The sequence below is a fragment of the Silene latifolia genome, chromosome 3 (assembly GCF_048544455.1).
Source record: "Silene latifolia isolate original U9 population chromosome 3, ASM4854445v1, whole genome shotgun sequence".
Taxonomy (NCBI): Eukaryota; Viridiplantae; Streptophyta; class Magnoliopsida; order Caryophyllales; family Caryophyllaceae; genus Silene; species Silene latifolia.
The window spans coordinates 3894780-3916245 of record NC_133528.1 but is presented as its reverse complement, the minus strand read 5'-3'; the positions used below and the strand labels follow the sequence as shown (position 1 = coordinate 3916245).

The following is a 21466-nucleotide window of genomic DNA, read 5'->3' as shown; positions in this document are numbered from 1 at the left end:
AAAAAAAAATATTCCCTTCGTCCCACTCAATAGTACTAAGCAATGTCTAATAGCCATAGTACGCATTTCCATGAATTTTTCAGTAACTTTTATATATGTGTAGAGCAATTGTGTCCACGGCACGGGTTGTCATTTTTCTTCCGGAGTTGGCAGAGGCCCTCGCCCCCACCGAAAACTTGAAAATCTCGCAAGTTTTAGTTAAGTTTTAGATAAAAAGTTTTTTGATTGGGTACACAGTTGTAAAAAAATTTGTTAAATGAAACCGAAATTTGTGGCTACATATTCTTTGATGCAAAAAGATTCTCTCCAGTACTCCACCCTCTCCAGTACCTTTCAGTGCTTTTTAAGGGTCCGAATTTTATTTCGGAACGATCTAATGGTTCGCTATTTTGAAGAGGTGTAGAGGGAATAATAATTTTATATTGTTGTATTAGAGGAAATGGAAGGAAGGGGTAATGGAGAGGATCCATCCCCTTCTTTGATTGGGTATATCTAAATAGTACAAATTGACAAAAGAAAGTTATCAAGTCTTTGTTAAAGGAGAAGAAAAGATTGAAGAGGGAAATTTCTGAAATTCAATCGAGAATAATGGATGTTGAAGAGAACTTTGTTGAGGAATTCAAGTGAATGAAGGATTTTGTGGGAGGATGAAACTTGAAAGTGAATTATTAGAGATTTCGATTTCTAGAGGAATTAAGATGAATGAATTAATTGGGGAGAATTAGAAGAGTGTGAGTTTTGTTATGATATATACGTGTGTATAACTGATGATCATACTTGTGAAAATAAGAAACTGGCCTGATCTATGGTTTTTTATAATCGGAGGTTCCAATTTGGTTGTAATTAACATAAAAAAATAACAAGGGAGGGTTATACATTTTTTTGATTAAAAGGCAGTGTTTCGCAAAGACCCCTATATAAAAGAGAAATGTGTGACAAATGACCCTTCTTCTAAAAGATACCGTACAACCACCACAATAAGTCTTGCTTCAGACGGTCTGAAATAAGACGGATCAAATGTTACCATTTTTTTTAATAAAATGTAAACATTTAATGACAAAATGTTATAACTAAAATCATCACTTCTTACCCTAAAAATAATGGTAACATTTTATCAGAAAATAGTAACATTTTATTGTAAAATGACTACATTTGATCCGTCTTATTTCAGATGGGAAATAGCCTGTCTGAAATAAGAATATGCGTGAAGGCTAAATATTTTCAGTCCATCTTAGATGACTGCGAAAAAACTTGTACTGATAATTGTACTAACCAAGCAGTCCAACTAGAGACATTGTGAAGGTGACTGCATCATTTTCCAAAGAATTTTGAAAAAATAACGAAAATAGATAGAATGAGAGGGGGGGGGGGGGGGTACCACAAAGACTCCAAGGAAGATGGTAATTAAGGGCATGAAAAACAGGTAAAAAATGAACAAGGGAAATCAAAGAACTATGCAGGACAACTGGACAAGGGAAAGAACAACAAGGTTAGGGAAATCAAAGAACTATGCAAGACAAGGGTTACAAATGCTGAGAACTTTAGATAGCTTTGGATGGTTGGTCGAAGCGGTGACAGAACCTAGATTTAAGCTAGAAGGGCAACCTAGTAGTTGTGCGATGGAGCGGGACAAGTGGACAACCTCCTAAATAAACGTCTGCGGTCAAAGTTTTTTTTTGACGGTCAAAGTTAATACTTGGTTCTAAAGATGATAAACTATCGCCTCATTTGTGTGAATTGTGAAGGTGGCTGTACTCCTCCTGTTGCACCACCGCCGGGTGCAGAAAAACCACCTGTTCCCTGGTTACTGAAGGCGCCAAATCCACCACCTACATATATATGATACAAACAAATCAATACGAGTTACGCTCTTCTATTCTCTTAGATAACGGATTTTTCAAAATATGTGAGACGATTTAAGACGGGGCAACTCGAAAGAATATGTATGCCGAAGAAAATCAGAAATAGATTATAAAGAACTCAAGAAGGTCGTGCTGACAGAAAACTCACCACCAAACCCTCCACTACCTGCAGCAGGAGCAAAACCTCCTCCACTTGGAGCAGCACCGGCAAAACCACCACCAGGAGCGGCAGCAGCGGCAAAGCCACTGGCTGTGGCACCAATGCCTGCAAAGCCACCACTAGTGGCGGAAACACCAGCAAAGCCTCCAGTCTTCACAGAAACACCAGCAAATCCTCCAGTTGGGACAGAGGGGATGCCAAATCCACCAACACCAGAAGACGGGGAACCCCCAAAATTGCTGGCAGGCAACCCGGCACCAATTTGTCTCGATTGCCCAAATGACCCTAGAACAGAGCCCAAAACTTGTTGTCCTCCAAAGCCAACTTGCCCCGGTTGGCCAAACCCACTTGCAGCAGGAGGAGACTGCTGAGGAGTAGAAGCAGTAGCACCAAACCCACCAGATGTGGGTCCCATAGTTGGAGATTGCGATTGTTGGGTAACCGGAGACTGTAAATTGAAAGATGCTGGACGAAATAACTGTCCCTCAGGAACCGTGAAAGGAGATGATGTTGGCGTAGTTTGAGGCATACTAGAAAGTGAAACACCAAATGGATTAGATTTGGGAGCTGTAGAGCTGACAGCTGATCCTATCCCAAACCCAGCAAGGCTTCCTAGTGAAAAATCAGAGGCCTTATTTTGGTTTGTCTCAGGCGCTTCTTCTTCCATTTCATCCTCTTGGGATATGGTAGTTTCAAAATTCTTTTTCCCAACAGCGGTACCTTCAGAGACGGAGGGAACAGCGAATACCGAAGATTGAATTTCTGGAGCAGTACTTGAAGCCACGCTGGACGCGGCCGTGGTAGAGTTTTTGGAAAGACTTGTACCTTCAAATCCGGAGAAGGGCATTGAAGGCAAGTTGAATGTCGTAGATTGCTTTTCTGTTGGAGCATTTGTAGATTGCTTTTCCGCTGGAGCATATGTTGATTGTTTTGGGGGTTCGGTCGAACTAGAAGATAATGCCAAACCCTCGGACTTCAATTTATCACCACTAGAAGACGCCAACTCCGGAGAAGACTGTGAAGAGGTAGCCAGATTAGTCGCAGCACTAACTTTATCTGCAGGTTTGGTGCCTTTCAGGGAATCTTGAGCAAAGCTTACAGAAGAACCGGTGGGTCTGGAATCTTCTCTTAGTGGACCCCTGGACAAAATGGGATTCATTGGTGCTGCTGGTGAAGAAGACACCGGAAAGGATGATGACGGAATTTGTGAGACGTCTTTACTAGCATCTTTAAACACCTTTCCACTGGTTGCAAAGTTGCCGACACCTTCAAATGTGGAAGACCCGGTGGAAGTGCCAAAAGAACTTGACGCGGATGAGAATTGAATATCTTGTTTACTAGTCGAATCAACTGATGAGTTTCTATCATCAAGCTTTGTTGATTTTGTCTCTTTGCTAGAAGGAACTAGCATCTGATTGTATTGTATTGGTGATGAGGGCGGTTGTGACTGAATATTTTGGATGGTTGAGTTTTCGATGCCCCATTGGAATTCAAAAGGCTTTCGATCACCTCCGGCATTACCAGGCTTGCTGATATACCCTACTTGGGATCCTGACTTTACAGCAGTGGTGTAACTGGTTTCCGTCTTCATTTCTGGAGCCCTAAATGATAATGGTGATGACGAAGAAGATGTGTCTTGGACAGTTGAAATATTATTACCCTGTTTGGGCTGCGACCTGGAGTATTGCTCTGCTCGAAGCTGTGAAGTTTCAGGAGCAGCTCCTACCCACTTAGAAGCGGACGAGGCAATAGAATCAGAGTCCTTCCCATGGGTGCCACCGCCTCCTGTGAAATCAAATATTAAATGTTTTTTTTCTTTGATCAATAGAGAGCTTCCACAATAAATAAAACACTACTTCTCAGCGTCTGTACATACCAGTTTTGTCTTGAAAACTAAGAATCCTGGAATGGTTAGCCATTGAGTCTTGTAGTTTTAAAGGACTAACAAATGGCTTATCCACAGAAGAGAACAAACCACTACCATTGTGCCCTTCATTCTGAATCGACATCCTTTTCACCGTGGTTATAGGAGCTTCAAATTTTGCCCAATTCTGCGTTCAAGGTCCAAATTGTAAAAATGTAACAAAAAGCAAGCAAATACTTTATCCGAGTAGGATAGCTAGGAAATGCTACTTGTGATCCAGAATAAGAGGATCAATGAATGACGTTAGAAGCAAAGCCCATAAAAAAAAAAAGAAAAAAAAAAAAAAGAAAAAAATTGATGACCAGTCAAGTAAAATTAATAAGGCACTTTGTTCTTGTTGTACATAGCAGTCAAGCTATCATGAAGATAAAACTAAAGAAATGTACCACAAATAATTATCCACATTAGTTGATGCAAGCAATAAATAAAAGTTAGTAGAGAGACATCAGAGGCCATAGTAAAGCATTCCCGCAAAGACCATGTCAGCCCTTCAGTTGGGCATCCAGAATATGAAGCATGCGCTTCCTAAATCCTTTCACTATTATAAACTCCCACATTTTGCATGACAGTTCCATTGTTTAAATATTTTACTCATGAAATGCATCACGTGGAACACAAGTTATTGAACAGAATCATATTCGCCAATTAAATGAAGTACCAGTAAGTAGTAACCAACTAACCACCAACAACAAGAACATCCTTTAATCTGAAATTGGAGATAACTAACATGAATCATCATTTGAAACCACCAATAATAAAATGTCATATATATATATAAAGTTAAGGTCACTAAAATATAGAGAACTTTAACAGAGTTAGAAAGAAAATATAATCAAACTAATAAGTGTAAAGAATTTTTTTAAAAGAAGTAATTCAAAACATTTGGAAGGATATGAATAATAAAAGGAGATTCAATCATTCATGTGGAAAATACAAGTGTTGAAAATGAATGAAAAACATAAGTCAAGAGAAGAATCAAAATTTATCGCGTAATGGACTCTTACAAGCCACAAACCCGCAGTACCTCTCCAACACCATATCTTGTTCTACCGCAAAAAAAAAAAAAAAACAATTTTTTTTTAAAACTTCATCCATATTTTCTTGGGTCTTCCCCTATTATCGACATTTCAACAGTTCCCCATTGCTCAAGTCTTCCTATAATGGGTCTCATTGCCTCCATCCGATATGGCCGAACCAACTTAACCAATTCTGACTCATCTTATCTTGAGAGTTGAGACACCCAGCCGACCCAGGCTCTTTGTTTCTCCCTAATTGTCTCAATTTTCACCTCTCACACAACGTTTTCGTATAGGATTCATCATCAATAAAATGTAAACCAAACGTAAGGCAGCAGCCACAACTGTAAACTACTAAACAGGTCATCTATGAGATTGTTTTAATAGTTGGTTATCATTATTTAAAGTTACTGAATACTTTAGCACATCCTATATGAGAACCACAAATTCAAATTACATTAAGATAATCTTACCCTGTCAAGTGAATCTCTTCTTCTTCTTGAAGATTCAAGTACACTGCTCCGACTACTTGATTGACTCTTCTTAAATCCATTATGTGTTGCACCCGAACTAGAAACTACAGGGTGTTTGTTCAGCGGGGAGCAAGGAGAAATGAGGCTGTCATCTGGGAGAGGTATCCCAATAGTCTCAAAAACTTTCTTTTTGACACTGACTTGCTTAGAGGGAGGTGACTTGACACTTAATAAATCCATTTGTCTTGATAGTACGTCAGAGAGTTGTTGTGCAGCAGCTAATTGAGATACAGTTGAATTATGAATAGCATTCAATGATTCATTGTTCCTGCAGAATGATTCAAATTCATATAAGCTTTTAAAATCATTTTACGTCATAAAAGAGTACTCCAGACATAAAAAATAATTAGTTTTTAGGGGGCGTTTGGTTGAGGAAAGGGAAAGAGAAAGGAAATTGGAAAGGGAATGGAAAGGGAAGGAATGCAAAACCCTTTGATTATATTTCTTGTTTGGTTTGAAACATATAAAAATAAAAGACAACTTTGATCCAACCAACCACCACCATGTCTACCACCAAGACCATCAACAAGGACAACGAGCACTACACCAACAACTCCCCTGCCGCCCCTTACTGGAGTCCGACCCCAGCACCCACATCAAACCCCTTCCCTGCCAGTCGGGACTCCAACCCCACCCACCAATTTAACTGGTGTTAACTGATTCGGGAGCAAAATTGCATGCATCATAATGTCAAAAAATCACTAGGTGCCAATCATAATACTGACAGCTCGTGGTATCAAATACAACTGCAAAGATAAACAATTGCATACCTTGATGTGGACGATCTACAATGAATGGCACGGGAAACCAAATTTGCTCCTGTGCTTTCTCCAAAACGATCGAGCTCAAGCGCATTAAAATGCCTTTCTAATTCAATAATCTTGTTAACAAGATCCTGCGCAAAATATCATATTATTTGCACGGTGGACACTTGTAAATTGTAATATGGTTTCAAAAACTTATGTAGCAGATGATTGCTTGGAGCTCCTGAAGTAAAGGTAACACACCCACTAGAAGACGGGCATCTTGGAGATTTCCAGGCCCTTGTGCAAAGTTTTAAATGGGACCCTAAGTGATACTAAAGAAAAAGCGCAGCCTAGTGCACAATGGCGTCCCTGCAAGGCGAGTGTCCGGGGAAGGGTCCCACCATAAGGGTGTACCTGTGACCTCTCGGTCACACGGCGACACCTTAACCGGTGCGCCAAGGCTCCCCTTCCCCTAAGTGATACGGAGTAATACAACAATGAAAAAAAATGCACATCTTTTATACCAAAAGAAACATCTAATAAGCCTTATTATAACATAAAATATATACATTCTTATTATACTATTGAAAATAATTTCAATATATTTGAAGCATAAAGAGTAGTTAGTATTAATTCTAAACTAGTTGTCAACACTTGAGAAGGAGAAAAGACGAATGGGAAAGGGATAGTGAGTGTAAGTCATTGCTGTCATTTAAGAGGAGGAAATGGAAAATCATTTTAAAAACTGCTCTTCTGACTAAGCGAAGGCAGAACTTAACGAGAGTTAAACACTCATTGGTGCCTAACTCTGCTCATAGAAGCCTTTTACAGAGCTTTGCAATTACATGTTTAAAATTTCCCACTTTAACCCCATCTAGTCAAATGTGAAGTTGTATGGCTATTAATCAAAAATACATTTAAGCTACTGCACATTCCTTGAATCCAGACATGCTACAGCTTTCAGGGAAAAAGAAACATGTACCTGACTTAGGATTACTATCGACTGTTGCTTCTGATCAAGTTCACAATTTAACTTTTGACGGTCCCAAAGGTCAAGATATTGTACATCGGTGGTTTGCCTGACAATTCCTTCCATGAGTGTTTTCCTCGCCTCAACTGAAACACAATTCAATAGATGACAAAGGTAAAGTCACTACAAGTCTACAACAGCTAATTAATAAACAGCAATGTGAATATTTAACTGTGGTTAATCTTGCAAAAGTCTTGAGCAGCTGATGACCAGGGATACAAGAAAAAGCGGCTATCATGCGCTGTTTCACAGTCCAGTATTTAACGAAAGTTAACACCGCATGAATATAAATGTGTAGTCTTTTTTTTTTTTTTTTTACATTTAACCCTATATTGCATTTGATTGAGGTACAAAAGTCTCACATATAGATAACACTGAGATCAAAAGGACCATAACAATGCAACAATCATAAGGCTAAGTATCAGAAAAAATACATTGACACGTTATTTGCCCAACGTAGCCGAAGGAACAGAAAAATGAACCACAAGGCATTGAAGAATTAGAATACCTTGTACAGTCTTATCAAGCAGAATTTCAGTCTCTCTAAGCCGTTCCTCTGAAATATTCTTTAGATTTAATCAACAAATTTATTAGTAGCAAGCAGAGGCAAGACCCAAAACATATAAAAACAACGAATATCAGTATGATAATAATCTAAAGAGGGAAATGAAGGCAACAATACAGTAATCATCATTAAAGCTCCAACGTACATGTAAGAAGTAGACATTGGCAATTTAAATTTATGGATCGTTCTTCTGTCATATAGAATGAGAAGTAACAGCATAGAGTCGTTCATGTGAAATCATCTCAAAACCATACTATTATGTCCACATCGTGTAATAACAAGTTCAGTAATTCATGTAAGAACAGTCTCAAGCTACAACGAATAAGCAAATAAACCAGACGGTAAACTTTGACTTTGTCATGTACAATATAAATCCAACATTTAACACGGAAAAAATGAGGAACTATACAGGAATGTGAAATTGCAGTCATTATTTAGGGGTGGTTAATAGAACGGAGGAGGTGAACATGGCTTTTATGATTTTTTGGAAAATCTTCAATTCAATGCCCTGACGTCTGGCTAATTCCACTTTCGTCACCTAAGTTTTGAGTTTTGAGTTTTGAGCTATTTCCCACATTGGTGACCCTGAACTAAGGCACAAAAAACTCATTTTTAGCCACGACACGTTCCAGCATAATACACGCTTTCCAGCAAAATTCATTTCTAGTCCCGCGTTTTTCAGTGATGTTACACATCAGTCACTAAAGAGAGAAATATCTCAAATCTCAAGACCATCAAAGTGGAATCAGTACAGCTCCTTCAGCTCTTAACTGTAGCTTATAAGACCAATTTGTCATACCATATGAAGCTATTTATGTTTAAAATAAAATCAGTATAGCTCAATACCACTGACACAACAGGTTAAGTGCCACAATACGGTGCCATACTACTACAATCTAACGTCTGTGAGTATTGCACACTATAACGATGCAAGCATAATTGTAAAAACTATAAGAGGACCAAATTTATATAGGCCCTCTTTGGTAAAGAGCGGATTAATTTCAGCATAAGCAGATTGCAAAAGCAGATTATAAATGGCAGATTTTATCAGAAGGTTTGACTAGCATATTATAATTAGCAGAATTAATTTGACTGTTTGGTAATTGGCAGATTACGATTAGTAGATTGTTAGTTTTCTTTGTAAACAGCATATTGTAAAACAGCATATTGACCGCAAATATGTTGTTTCAATATGCTGTTTACCAAACACTAAAATTAGCATATTGATTGGTCAAACATGCTAAAACCCTTGAATATGCTAAAAATTGGCCAATATGTCGTTTACCAAACAATGCCATACTCACATTTGGTTATGATAATATTTACTGTAGCTTTTTAAGATGGGGAAGCTCAAGTAAATTTGAAAACATCGTCTATATCAAGCATGGAGTCTTAGCTTCTATATCAAAATAGGTATAGTTACAGACTTAGAGTTGATAGAGAACATCGACGGGCAACCTAGAGGTGAGGAAAAAACACATACGGAGAGACCAACGTATAATATGTCATTAAACTCTCGCCTTTCTGAAGACATCTGACCCCAATACATTCCATTGAGAGAAAGTCAACAATGCACATAGAGAAACATGGACCTTGGATTTATCGCTGAGTAACTTAGATAAGCAACATGTCACACCAAGAATTCGGAAGTCAAAATTTGACCCACGTACAAACAGGGTAATAGATCAACTACCTGGAACACTCGGCTTCTCTCCAACAAACTCCGCATGCTCTCCTCTAAGGTTTCTAGTGAGCTGTGAGCGATTTTGCAGCTATCCCTGAAACCTCCTCTTTGTTCTATGGATTCTAAAAGTTTGTCCAACTCATTTGCCATGTCTTGAACCTGATAATGATCAGAAATTAAATCAGACCAAGAGAACAATTTTTTCAGATAAACATTATCAAAAAGCCATGACCAAATTTGCACGAAATAATCTCAAGCACGGGAGTCTCCGATTCTTCCCATTTGTACTTCAAAGTAAATCGGCAAGGGGAATAGAAGCTACATGAGAGAAAGGGAAACACCAGCGTTTTGAGAACTCCTACGGAACTTCGACACACCTAAGCATTTAGCTTCCTTGTAGGAATGAAAAGTGGCATAACAACCCGTTTGCCAAAATAATAAGCTTTAATCAATTAAAATGATGCAGTATAATAATAGGGATGATATAGCTATCTATTTGTCATTCAGTGGAAGTTACTCTATGATGCCGACATCATTATTTATGGAAAGTCAAAACACAAAATTCATATCTCCCAATAACATCCATAGATTGATTAATTATCGATGCAAACTAATGAATGGAGAAGTATATTTGTTAGATAGTTCAAACTCAAGTCAACAAAATAGGTAGAATTAGCCCAAACTGCAAGGCGCCTATATAACACACCTCAAGCCTACCACAAATGACAAGCTACGGGGTCGAAGGTAGGCAACATTACTACTATGTTAACACAACACACAGTGTTATTTATGGATGACCCAAACTGAAAAGCGCAACAAGGTTAGCGAACTATTTTGCTTTATTCTATCATAATAACCTCGTGACATTGAATTTGAAATTTACCTTAGTTTAAATTCAGTTCAGTGTGACACCCATCGAGAAACATGCCCAAGGTCGCCAAAAAATGTACATGAGTAACTCAATTGTTACCATATCAGAATTTATGGTGACCACTAACTAGTACATGACAATCGTAGTGTCGTACACAATTGTTACCATATCAGAATTCATGGTGACCACTAACTAGTACATGACAATCGTATTGTGTAACTAGAAAATGACAGTCGTACACAGATATTGAAAGCAAGCACAAGTTACCTAGGAAAGAACCCCTAATCAGATTTATATTATGTTGAATGGCACCGGTCTCAACAGGCCAAAAGCAATCAAGTTAAAATGTCATCATGAAAGGTGTACCAGCAAGACGTATACAACGCAGTAAAAATTGCTTTCAGGCAAGCCGGTAAGGGGATGAGGCACAGAATGTATAGATTACTTCTGGTGTTTCAGATCTCGAAAAAATCCCACTACAAAAACATCATTTTTTTAATTATAAAAAGCATTAACAAAAGACAAAAATTGCTTACCTAAGTTTCTGAAATGATTAAATGTTTTTTTAATAATACATAGATGTAAATACTCACTTCTACCTTTTCCATACACGTTCACCTGACATGTATTATGTTCATTCTTACACAAGCATCAGTAATTTTTAGCATATAAACGAGAAATTTTCAAAAGGGTAAAAAAACAAGGCATAAATGTGTAAAGCACCTCACTCTTCCACTCTATTCTGTTAGGGGAGAAACCATTGTACAGAATTACATAAAAGCAGTTAAGGTTAAGTGAAATGCAGTGGTAAATGAGCTAGAAAAGTAAATTCTTTAGAACCTAAAAGGTTAAAAGACGAAAATCAATTAAGGAAGAATCAAAGAAGAAAGGACACACGGGAATGAAAGACATTACATTGCCAAATTGCTCAGAAGCATTTTTCTCAGCGTTTTGCTGACGGAAAGAAGAAAGACTCTGATGGTTCGCCTTCATCAGCGGCACACTATGATTTGTAGAGCTGTAACCTACAAAAGGTTCTCTTGACTGAAAAGTTGAGTTAGGGATACTATGAGCCATTTCAGAGACACCGCTGGAACTCGTTGTTTTCTGGCTGTGGTTTGCGGCTTTTAAAGTTGACGAATTATACGAATCAGATAACTGCAAACCAACATTTGCGGAAAAGGTTCCAGCATTCTGTGCAGTGTTGGTTGAAGTGAGAGGTATACCAGACAAATTGCTTTTGGTAGAAGCGGAAGCTGGTGAAAAAAAGGAAGATTTTGCAGTAGAAGTGCCTGACAAACCTAGATAACTATTCGAACCTTCTGGGGTTAAAATATTGTGTGAAACTCTAGGGCTAGTCTTCACTACTGCTTCGTTGTTTGTATCAGCCATGTTTTGCCCCAGAGACATGTCTGGCGAAGCAGCCTTCCAATTTTCAAATCCAGCAACCTGGGCATGTGAATCCTTCAGTGAGAAAGGAGTTAACGTATCCTGTCGAGAATGTGCTAAATTTTCATGAAGCTTAGAGGTGCTGACACCCATCAAAGCTCTCTGTCCGTCATTTTTAGCAATTGGTTCCTTTCTCAGATCTTGTTCAAAATTAAGAGTGCCATCAAAGTTTCCATTTGTCGGAGTTGCAACAGAAACATCACGTTCAGAGTTGATATTCTTTGCATTTGATTCATGAGACTCTAAAAATGTATCAAATTGTTTGGGTATTTCCTTCTCTAAATGAGAACCCTCTCCAAGGCTTGAATGGGGAACCTGAGGGATGCTTTTCACATTATCTGAATAGGAGGAAACAGTCTGACTTGAATCCTGATATCCTGAAATACTGGAAAAAAAAAAGGGTAAAACAATACCACACAACGCATAAACTTAAGCTTATTATAATCTAAAAGATTTATACATAAAGTTCCCCTTTAGGCTTTAACCAAGCGACATTCACAAAGACTACTAAATAAGTATTCTCCGCGTTTATCTTGAAAGGAATACCAGCCTCTGTGCTGTGTCTACTTTTTTTATTATCCTTACTAGAAGCTTCCATCTAAATACGATCAGTTAACGCAAAAAACTATAAAATATTCTGAATTAGAGAGGAAAGACATATACACCAATCTAATATGTGCATGGGATATGGAGGTCATCATACCTGGCAACATTGAACAGAACAAGTTTGCCCTCAAGGGTAAGACATACAAGAAGGCAGTGTGGCCGTAGCTCCCTCTGCTCCTCAACTCTAACCTTGACTTCCACATTCTCATAAACTGACGTTTCGTCAACACAAAGACCGAGTAGCACGTTGTCATCCCCATTTTCTGGACATGGAAATAACAATGCAACAAGAAATTAGCTCATAACAAGAACGTACATGCTAGAATTTGATATCTCAGGATTAATATGATAAAAGACTCCACACAGCTAAATTACATCAGACAACTATGCACTAAGTCGCCAAAGAGTATAAATTCAGAACAATGTAGTTGTTGTGATCAAAATATTTGAGTAGGGGCCTCTTTATAGGTGTTAAACCATGAAAAGGATCTGAGGCTGTGAGCCACGCCCATAATTAAAAGATAGAGTCCACTTTATAAGTCTGAGACGAGTCCATCCTAAAACCAATTGGTAATACAGGTATCTCGTTGGTTTGTAAGATAGTGTACTACTTTCTCATTTTGTCAATGTGGGACACTCACATGTGGGTAAGCCATATAATGGAGCTCGACACTCCCTCTCACATGTGAGGCCTCATGAAACCCAAGCTAAAACCATGGGAGCACATTAAAGCGGTAATCAACAAACCCTCCTCCGCAGCTTAATTTTGGGCTTTGGGCTGAATTTAAATTTCACCAAACCCAGGACAAATTCATGCGTTCTAATACCGTGTTAGACCATGGAAAGGGCTTGGGCCACACTCATAAGGAGAAGAGAGAATTCACTTCATAAGTCCAAAGGGCTTCATCCTAAAACCAATTGATGATAGAAGGAGTGATTTATAATGTAGTGAACTCCCTCCTCATTTGTCAATGTAAAACCAGATAATGGAGTTATTAACAATAGACATTGGGGCTCTAATAATGGTAATGATGTGGTGTGGTTACTCTGATACTTGCACTTAAAATCTAGTAAACTCTCATGAGACTATAGTTCCCTCTTTAACCGACTTTATACATTGATGATTTTCACATGCCAATTTTTTATTATGGTTGTGAAAGCAAAATATTACTTTGAGATTGGAAATATACCGCCAAAAGCAAGGGCAGATTTAGGGGACTCAAGGGACATGTGCCCCCCAAAAAAATAAAAAATAAAAATTAGAAAACATACAAAACCCTTCCTCTCCTCTCAACTCCCTCCTCCTCCCACGCACCTCCTCCAGTCCTTAACGTAATCATCACCTCCCCTCTGGCTACAATGTTCGTCTCGGGCGATGTCAGACCATCAAAAGTTGTCGATTGTTTTTAGTCCTTAGTAGTGTCCCACCATCCCCTTCGCTTCCTTCACACATCCACCTGCACCACCGCCAGTTCCACGCTGTCACCCGTCGACGCTCCGTCTTGCCTACTGCTTATAGCCTGAACCTCAAGTTAGTGGTAAGGTTTCTTTTTCTTCATTTTTAAATCTCGTTTTTTTAGTTAATGAATCCCATTTGCGACTACTTGTTATTGAATTATTAGTCTAACTGCCTAATTACGAGTATAATTGGAATTTTGATTTTGTTTGTTGGACTTAAATCCCTACGCAAGTCTCAAACCTTAAATTAACAATTAATTTCAGGTTCTTAACTTTTTGTAACTGACTTTCTGATTTATTCTTATGATTACTTAATTGTTATGATTGATTACTCGTTTCTTCAATTGCTTGACTTACAAAGTTTAGTAATTTGATAAGGATTGATCTACAAGACTCTTAGTATTATGATTACTTAAGTTGTAGTTAAACAATTGTTCAATTGCTTGCTTTACAATTACTTGTTTTTTTGTCTGGTTGAGATTAGTAGAATGATGAAGAAGAAAAGGGCCTAAATTACTTTTGGAGTTGGGAAAAGAAGTCGCATAAATCAACTTCCTTGTCTTCCACAATGTATCGAAACCTTAAATTGATAGGCAAGGTGAAAAGGAACCTTCTCTAACACCATCTTCCGATTAAAAATATTAAAAAAATCTATATCTAAGTGTCCCCCACTCTTCAAATTATCTGCCCGCTCCTGGCCAAAAAGCCTCAACTAAGTTGAAAATATACATTATGAGGACACAAATTTAATGTACCTTTTAGTTCAATTCTTGGAAGCCAGTTTTCTCTCTCAATATCAACCACGGAGACTCGATTATCTCCTTCTGACCAGGAAAACAGCATAATATGCTGATCAGTGTTCTTTCGGTTTGACACAAAAGCAAATTCACTGCAAAATTTGAAACCGGCTCTAATTAATCAGCTCACTGGACATCATATATCAGTTGCTCATCAGTAATAAATCATTCATTCTCCAGGTTGCATCATCAACACCAACACATGTAACCATATCAACTCCAGCAAGAATTTCAGCTAAACCAACTATTCCACTGGGTAGTTGGACAAAGCCAAAATTCATGTGAATTGTCATAGTGGTAGTCTCCGCATTAGTTGTGAATTTCCTCGTAAATGTCCTCTAATTAAGGCTGATTAACGTTTGAAAAAACAAATGGTGCACTTTAGTGCATCTGAACGAAGATGACTTACAGAAATTAGTATCCATCATTCTTTGAATTGTTGTTTTGAAGCAAATTATATTATCCCGAAATCCTGGGGGTTAAGATGGCCAGTGAACATGTACTTTATGTTTTTTATAAGTAAGATATTATATTAATGTAATTAATCAAGGGAAACCAACGGAATGATGCCCATGTACACAGAGATATCATTGAGGTGACAACCATCAACAAAAAGATACCATGATGTGATGCCCATATAAAAATCACGCAAATATACAAAAAGAACTGTAAATGTGACCCCCATATATAAAAGGGGTATTTGATAAGAATAATCCCAACTATTACTGATCTGCTCAAAATAATCCATATTATTCATTATCCGATAATAATCTAACTTATTCATTCATTTAACTTTCAATGTTATCTCCTTCCTACCTACCTGCTGCAACCGGTACGTTTTGATTTTTGTAGGTTACTTTCCTTTCCTTTATATAATCTTCTTCTTTTACCTTTCCTTTCTTTAATTAATCTTCTTCTCCTACCTTTATTTGCTTTCCTGTTCTTCTCCTTCCCAACTACAATCTCCATTTTTTCTTCCTCCATTTAATTTAACCAGATCTGTTTTTTCTGTTGCTTCCTCCAATTTGCTCTATGTTTTACAAGCTGTCAATTAATTACTAAATTCCGACATGGAATCTTTCCTTTTTGTATCTTAATTTTAGTTTCTCATCTTTTATCTTTCATAAACTTTTATTTTCTTCCGTATATTCTTATCCTCCTATTTTTTATGCAAAATGATATAGGAAGTTACAAGTTAATAAACAACAATTAGCCTCCTCATTATTAGCAATTTAGCATGATAGGTACTAGCTTCTCTAGGTACCTGATTGTAATTGGCATCCATGATCCGTGTCAGAAGGATGAATGTGCCCAGTTTTGATAAAATTAATTTCCAGGGAATAGTGGAGAATGAACAATGGAGGAAGCAAAAGAATACTGGATGATGATGATATACTACATAACAATTGAAAATAACAATTGATAATAATTGAATCCAAATCAAAAACTTAATGACAACACATTCGTGAAATGGAGTAGAAAATATACTACATAACAATTGATAATAAAAATCCCAAAATTTAATTTATCCATTGAGACTCTAACAATGGCGATGAAACAAGAAAATTGACGATGAAAGAAATACTGGATGATGAAGAACAGTGAAGAATGAACAATGGAGGTGAATGGCGATGGAGATGAAGAGTAATAGAGATGAAAAAGTTAAGAAATGAGAAAGGTAAGATAAGTAAACAGAAGGGCGAAGGGTTAAAGTGACTTAAAGATGAAGGAGTAACCTGCTCAATAGGTTGCCCTTCACTTAAGGCGATAAAAGTTAAATGAAGGAATACGTTAGATTAATATGGGATTATGAATAGTATGGATTACTTTGAGCAGGTCGGTAATAGTTGGGATTATTCCCATCAAATAACCCTATATAAAATGAGAGGGATAATTATGCTCTCAAGCTATTGTGGGTAATGTTATCTACAAAGATAAAGAGACAAGTTTCAATTTGGGTGAAGCATATGGCTCCAAGTATTAATAAATATGTACTGCAAAAGTATATGCAAACATTCTAAATTTCTAATGATTTCCAAATACTCAGCAAAGGGACAGATGGACTGAAGGAGAGGGGAACATTGAGGAATAAAAGAAGTAGCTCACATACAGAGATATATTGTCCCTAATATAATGCCAACTTTCAAGTGCTTAACTAACTTTCTTACAATCAGCTAGCAGGCATATTACAAAGAAGTTATGTCTTCTCAAACACTTAACTATGGACATGATGGGAAACAAAAAGGAATGAATAGAAGAGTGAAAATACCATTTATCCAAATAATTCATAAATAGATGTGGCCCACAGCCATATGGCACAATGTCATCAACAATACCAGGAAACAAATCGTTGAACTGCACTGCCGTGACCGTTGAACAATCCTGCGTCATACAGAACACCATTACCAGTAAGAATAACCAAGAAGAATGTAGGAGGAAAACCATCACAGCCCATAAAAGGACAGGCATATCAAATGTTTGACGTCTGCTACTCTGCTCCATAAATAGCAAATAGATTCCACGAAGCATTATGGGTGACGAATAATAGATCCAAGATAACAGGCACAGGGAGTAGCTTTTTAAGATTGTGAACTGAAATAATAGATCCAAGATAACAGTTTGAAAAATTTCTTTCCAATCAGGGAATGGTCAGCGGTGAGGGTGACGAATATACATGATGCAAAAACTCAACAGCCCCAAACAATCAAGGAACATATACCGCACTGTACTTGTGAATTCCATTCTCGCTCTATTGCTTTGTTTATAAAGTAATGCAATTGCAGTAGCGTTAAGAAACTATAAGAAAATAACTTCTCAGACCCACGTATACAAGCAACCAGCTTAATCTTACAATTTGTATACATCCAACCACATCAACCAAAGTATTTGTCTAATTTTTTTTTAAAGAAAAAAAAAAAAAAAAAAAAAAAAAAAAAAAAAAAGAGCACAAGCAGACAAGTGGTGGACTGTGACATGCTGATAAAGCTTAAAATTATTAAGTTGACTTACATTAATGAATTTTCCATCATCACTCATAATTACTTGCAAAAAGTAATTCTCCTCTTCATCGACGTCATTTTGCTGAACGCATCCTACTACAATACTATCAGAGCGAACCCACCTGATGCTATCCACTGTCATGAAAATTTAAAAAAAAAAAAAAATTAAGACGATAAGTACAAGAAGGGTCGTAAATAAAAGAAAATTTATGAACAAGATTGAAGAAATGATCCAAAAAAAAACAATGCAAGTATAGCTGACAGGCATAATTATACTGTGAAGAGAGCCGGGAAAGACACACTGCCAACTAAACTCTTTCAGAAACCATATCTAGGTTAAGCCAATAACCATTATACATTATTTAGTTTATCAACACAACAGATAATCACTTTGTGAGAAGCCAGGGTAAAGGAGTTCAAAAGAAGTTCTAAGATTAGATAATATGTACGAAGTAAAAGATATAACTCAGCGTCATGCAGCATAAATGTTGATGCCACAATCTAAAAAGGCAGCCCATACCTTTGACAGTGTCGATGAGACTGTTATCCTCAATAAATGAGTCCATAGGAAGTACAATCTGCAAAATTTCCTTGAACTGTGAAGAAAGGATGATAAGATTACTCTTTCTCCCAACAGCAACGCATTTACCGTCTAAACTCTTTTCAACTACAATAAATCACAAGTGAATATTATTTAAGTGTGTTCAAATAAGAGAAAAAATTAGAAGAGAAACAAGTTAATCACATGAATATCTGAACCATAAACTGATATATCATATACCCATTAATGAGAAATTATTGGATTTTCTATTTATGTGTAAGAACAATGCACAAACTCGTATTCAAAAGACACTAACCTGCATCAACCTCGTCCATCACAGTTGTCAAAGGTTTGTTTATAGCTCCAAGATGCACTTTCCCTTTATCTGTGAGGACAATAAAGGATTGTTCGGTGTCTTTGATCCATAACATGTCCTTCACATGGTTTGCTTCAACGGAACACGAGAACATTGGTTTTTGATCCTACATATTGCAGCATAAGTAGACAAGAAACAGAAAATAGATATTTAAATACACCACACAAAAAAAGAGATAAGGATCAATGTATTTTAACTGTATCTAAAACATAAATGAAAAAACAAAAAGGATATGCTGCTGATTCCTTCCTGAATCATGACTGATATAGTTTCAGAGACAAACAAAAAGGTAATACCACTCTAGTATAAAAAGTTCAAATTCCAGACTTATTTCGCTTAAAGCGCACCTCGGCATAACTAAATTGTCGCCGAATAATTAAAGTCTCTCGAAGCACCAAGTTATTCCTCTTTATATTAACTAAGTAGAGCAGTCCTCTAAAATATGCAGTTATGCACCATGCATACACTCATCCAGCCGAGATTGTGTCAAATATTCAATAATTGCTAAGCATTTACAAATAAATCTGACCATGTAAATCTAGTAGCTCTACTTCGAGCAATCAGATATCCGTCGGACTTCCCTATTGTTTGGTTGACTAAACCAAATAAGCTTCCAAGGATTCGTCAATAAGCCTATCAACTCATTTTCTCAGTTGTACTCACATTACAACAACAACAACATTACCCCAGTGCCTCAATGGCTCCCGCAAATTGCGGGGTAGGGGGGTCGGATGCTATGTTACTCCAACACTTCACTTAACTGCCGTGTCGCGTGTCAGACACGTGTCGGTGTCCGACACGCCACGACACTTCGACACTTCAATTTAGACCACAAAACAAGAAAATTCACCCCAAATAGCCGTGTCCGACACGCGGACAAGTGTCGGACACCGACACGCCGACACGTGTCTGAGTAACACAAGTCGGATGTACGCAGTCTTACCCTTGTGTTAGCAACACAAAGCGGCTGTTTCCGAATGACCCAAGATGAAAATTGCGTCGAGAACTGCACATTCTTCTAGGAAAATACTATTATCAGCACATATACTATGATCAATGTAACTTTTTTGGTATTCTCTAATTCTCCTTCAAAAAATGCTACTAGACTTGTGATCCAACCGAAATAGGCCCCCTAGGAAAAGCTATGAGGACTAATAAGGCATTGAAAACACTGACTACCGACAATTCAATCACACAGGTAGTGATTTTTTTCCTTTCCGAGCTTCACCGAACAAACTGGAGTTTATTCACAAAGTTAAGAGATACTACTATTTCTCAAGTTACGTTCCAGAACTCTAGAAATATACGATGTGAAACTAAGTTGACTAGAACAAGCCAAAAGTTAGCTATTGCTAGATGTAATCACCATTACAATGTAACGGAATCACATTGTTTACTCATTCAATGTAATGGAAACACGAGTAGAGGAGTGTCATCAATCAATCACATTTGACTGATGTAGTAGCAATTACTAAAGTTCAATTCATGTCAACACCATCGTCTATCTAGATCAATCCAATTCCGCTCCCCACCTATACTACTACTCACCGTCTCCTCCATTTCGCACCTTATCTCTCATGAACAATAACAATTGCATCACACATAACCTAGGTTCAACAAAAAGCACTAAATTAAGCCTAAATTACCACAAACATTGTTTAACACGAATAACTCGAAAAACAAACACTTGCAGCGATATCATACCTTATTGAGAAGCGAATCAACAGCGAAGAAATGAATTTCGTTCCCAACAACAGCCGAAACACACGACGAATCATCCGATAAACACAAAATAGAAACCCTACCAATATCAACATCAACAATACTCAACTCCTTCACAGTAGAACCACTTCCGTTCACCTTAATCTCCTTCGTCGCATCATAAACATCCTTCGTCTTCGCTACACAAAATCCTACTCATTCCACAAAATTATCATAAATTACAACCAATTATTTCCAAAATTTGACGAAATTAAGCCGTTTAACAGTACGATTAACTCGACATACCTGTGGAATGCGCAGCGAAAACGAGACCGAAACGCGGAGAGAGAACCAAAGGTTTGGAAGGAACAGCGTCGGTGTCGAAAACGTCGTCGTCTGAGGTGAGAGGGATGGCGGCGCCGACTTTACAGAAGAAGTAATCATCGGTTTCGACGTGTTCGCCTTCAATTGGTGTGATTTGTAGTGTTTTTGGAGAATCGGAGAGTTCCGCCATTGATGAAGTGAGCTCTTCTTCTCAAAGCTTAATTGAAATTAGGAGGTTTAATTTGAGGGTGTTTGTTTTAATGGGCGGGAATGGTGACGGTGAACGGGTGAGAATGCAAATGTAATTGTGATAAGAGTTAAATCAACGCTAAGAATTGGGCGTCAAATTGCAAACGGTTTTTATTGACGGCTCGAATAACTCGATTTGATGATTAAAATTGGACGTTAATTAAATTGGATTGATATGATTTGTATTAGATTTGAATTACGAAATTTACGATAAGTTGATAAGTGTGATATGATTAAATTGCAAGTAATATGGTTTGTCCACTCAAAAACTCTGACAGCATTAACAAAATCTTATGACTATTTTATTTTGTATTATAAAATTAGGGTGTGTATAACAAAAAGAATTAGATTAACAACATTTTTAATAAGGACAAAGTAAAATAACACTATTAAGTTTATCATACCTACCACTCTACCAGTTGACTCATTTTATGATTTTTAATTTTAAAATGACCGGTTTAGCCCGCTAATACACTCAAAATAGAACTACACCAAAACGACCTAAAAATGAAAGTGTTCCTAGAAGGAGCCTCCTACTAGCAAAGTAGCAAGACAATTAATGTATTATACAACTG

At 37.4% G+C, this 21466-nt stretch overlaps 1 protein-coding gene across 1 annotated transcript; it reads right to left on the bottom strand.

The window, feature by feature from the left end:
* Nucleotides 1–1444: 1444 nt before the first annotated feature.
* On the bottom strand, nt 1445–21024 carry LOC141646829 (nuclear pore complex protein NUP214). Its single transcript, XM_074454798.1, has 17 exons — nt 20625–21024; nt 20322–20530; nt 18558–18723; nt 18221–18367; nt 17711–17835; nt 16971–17083; nt 14660–14793; nt 12544–12709; nt 11307–12225; nt 9530–9679; nt 7780–7837; nt 7224–7357; nt 6266–6390; nt 5436–5763; nt 3899–4073; nt 2011–3807; nt 1445–1829 (listed from the first exon to the last, which is right to left on the bottom strand). Exons 1-17 carry the CDS (start codon nt 20830–20832, stop codon nt 1717–1719), a joined length of 5067 nt encoding a protein of 1688 aa, XP_074310899.1. The 5' UTR covers nt 20833–21024; the 3' UTR covers nt 1445–1716.
* Between the last annotated feature and the right edge of the window lie 442 nt (nt 21025–21466).

What these genes read in the sequence shown, in the direction of transcription:
- LOC141646829 (XM_074454798.1), bottom strand. Translation starts at nt 20,832, where the DNA reads ATGGCGGAACTCTCCGATTCTCCAAAAACACTACAAATCACACCAATT. An exon ending in GTTCTGTTCAATGTTGCCAG is followed by an intron (nt 12,226 to 12,543) that starts GTATGATGACCT and finishes TTTTTTTTCCAG; the next exon opens with TATTTCAGGATATCAGGATT. An exon ending in CGATAGTAATCCTAAGTCAG is followed by an intron (nt 6,391 to 7,223) that starts GTACATGTTTCT and finishes TATTTTGCGCAG; the next exon opens with GATCTTGTTAACAAGATTAT.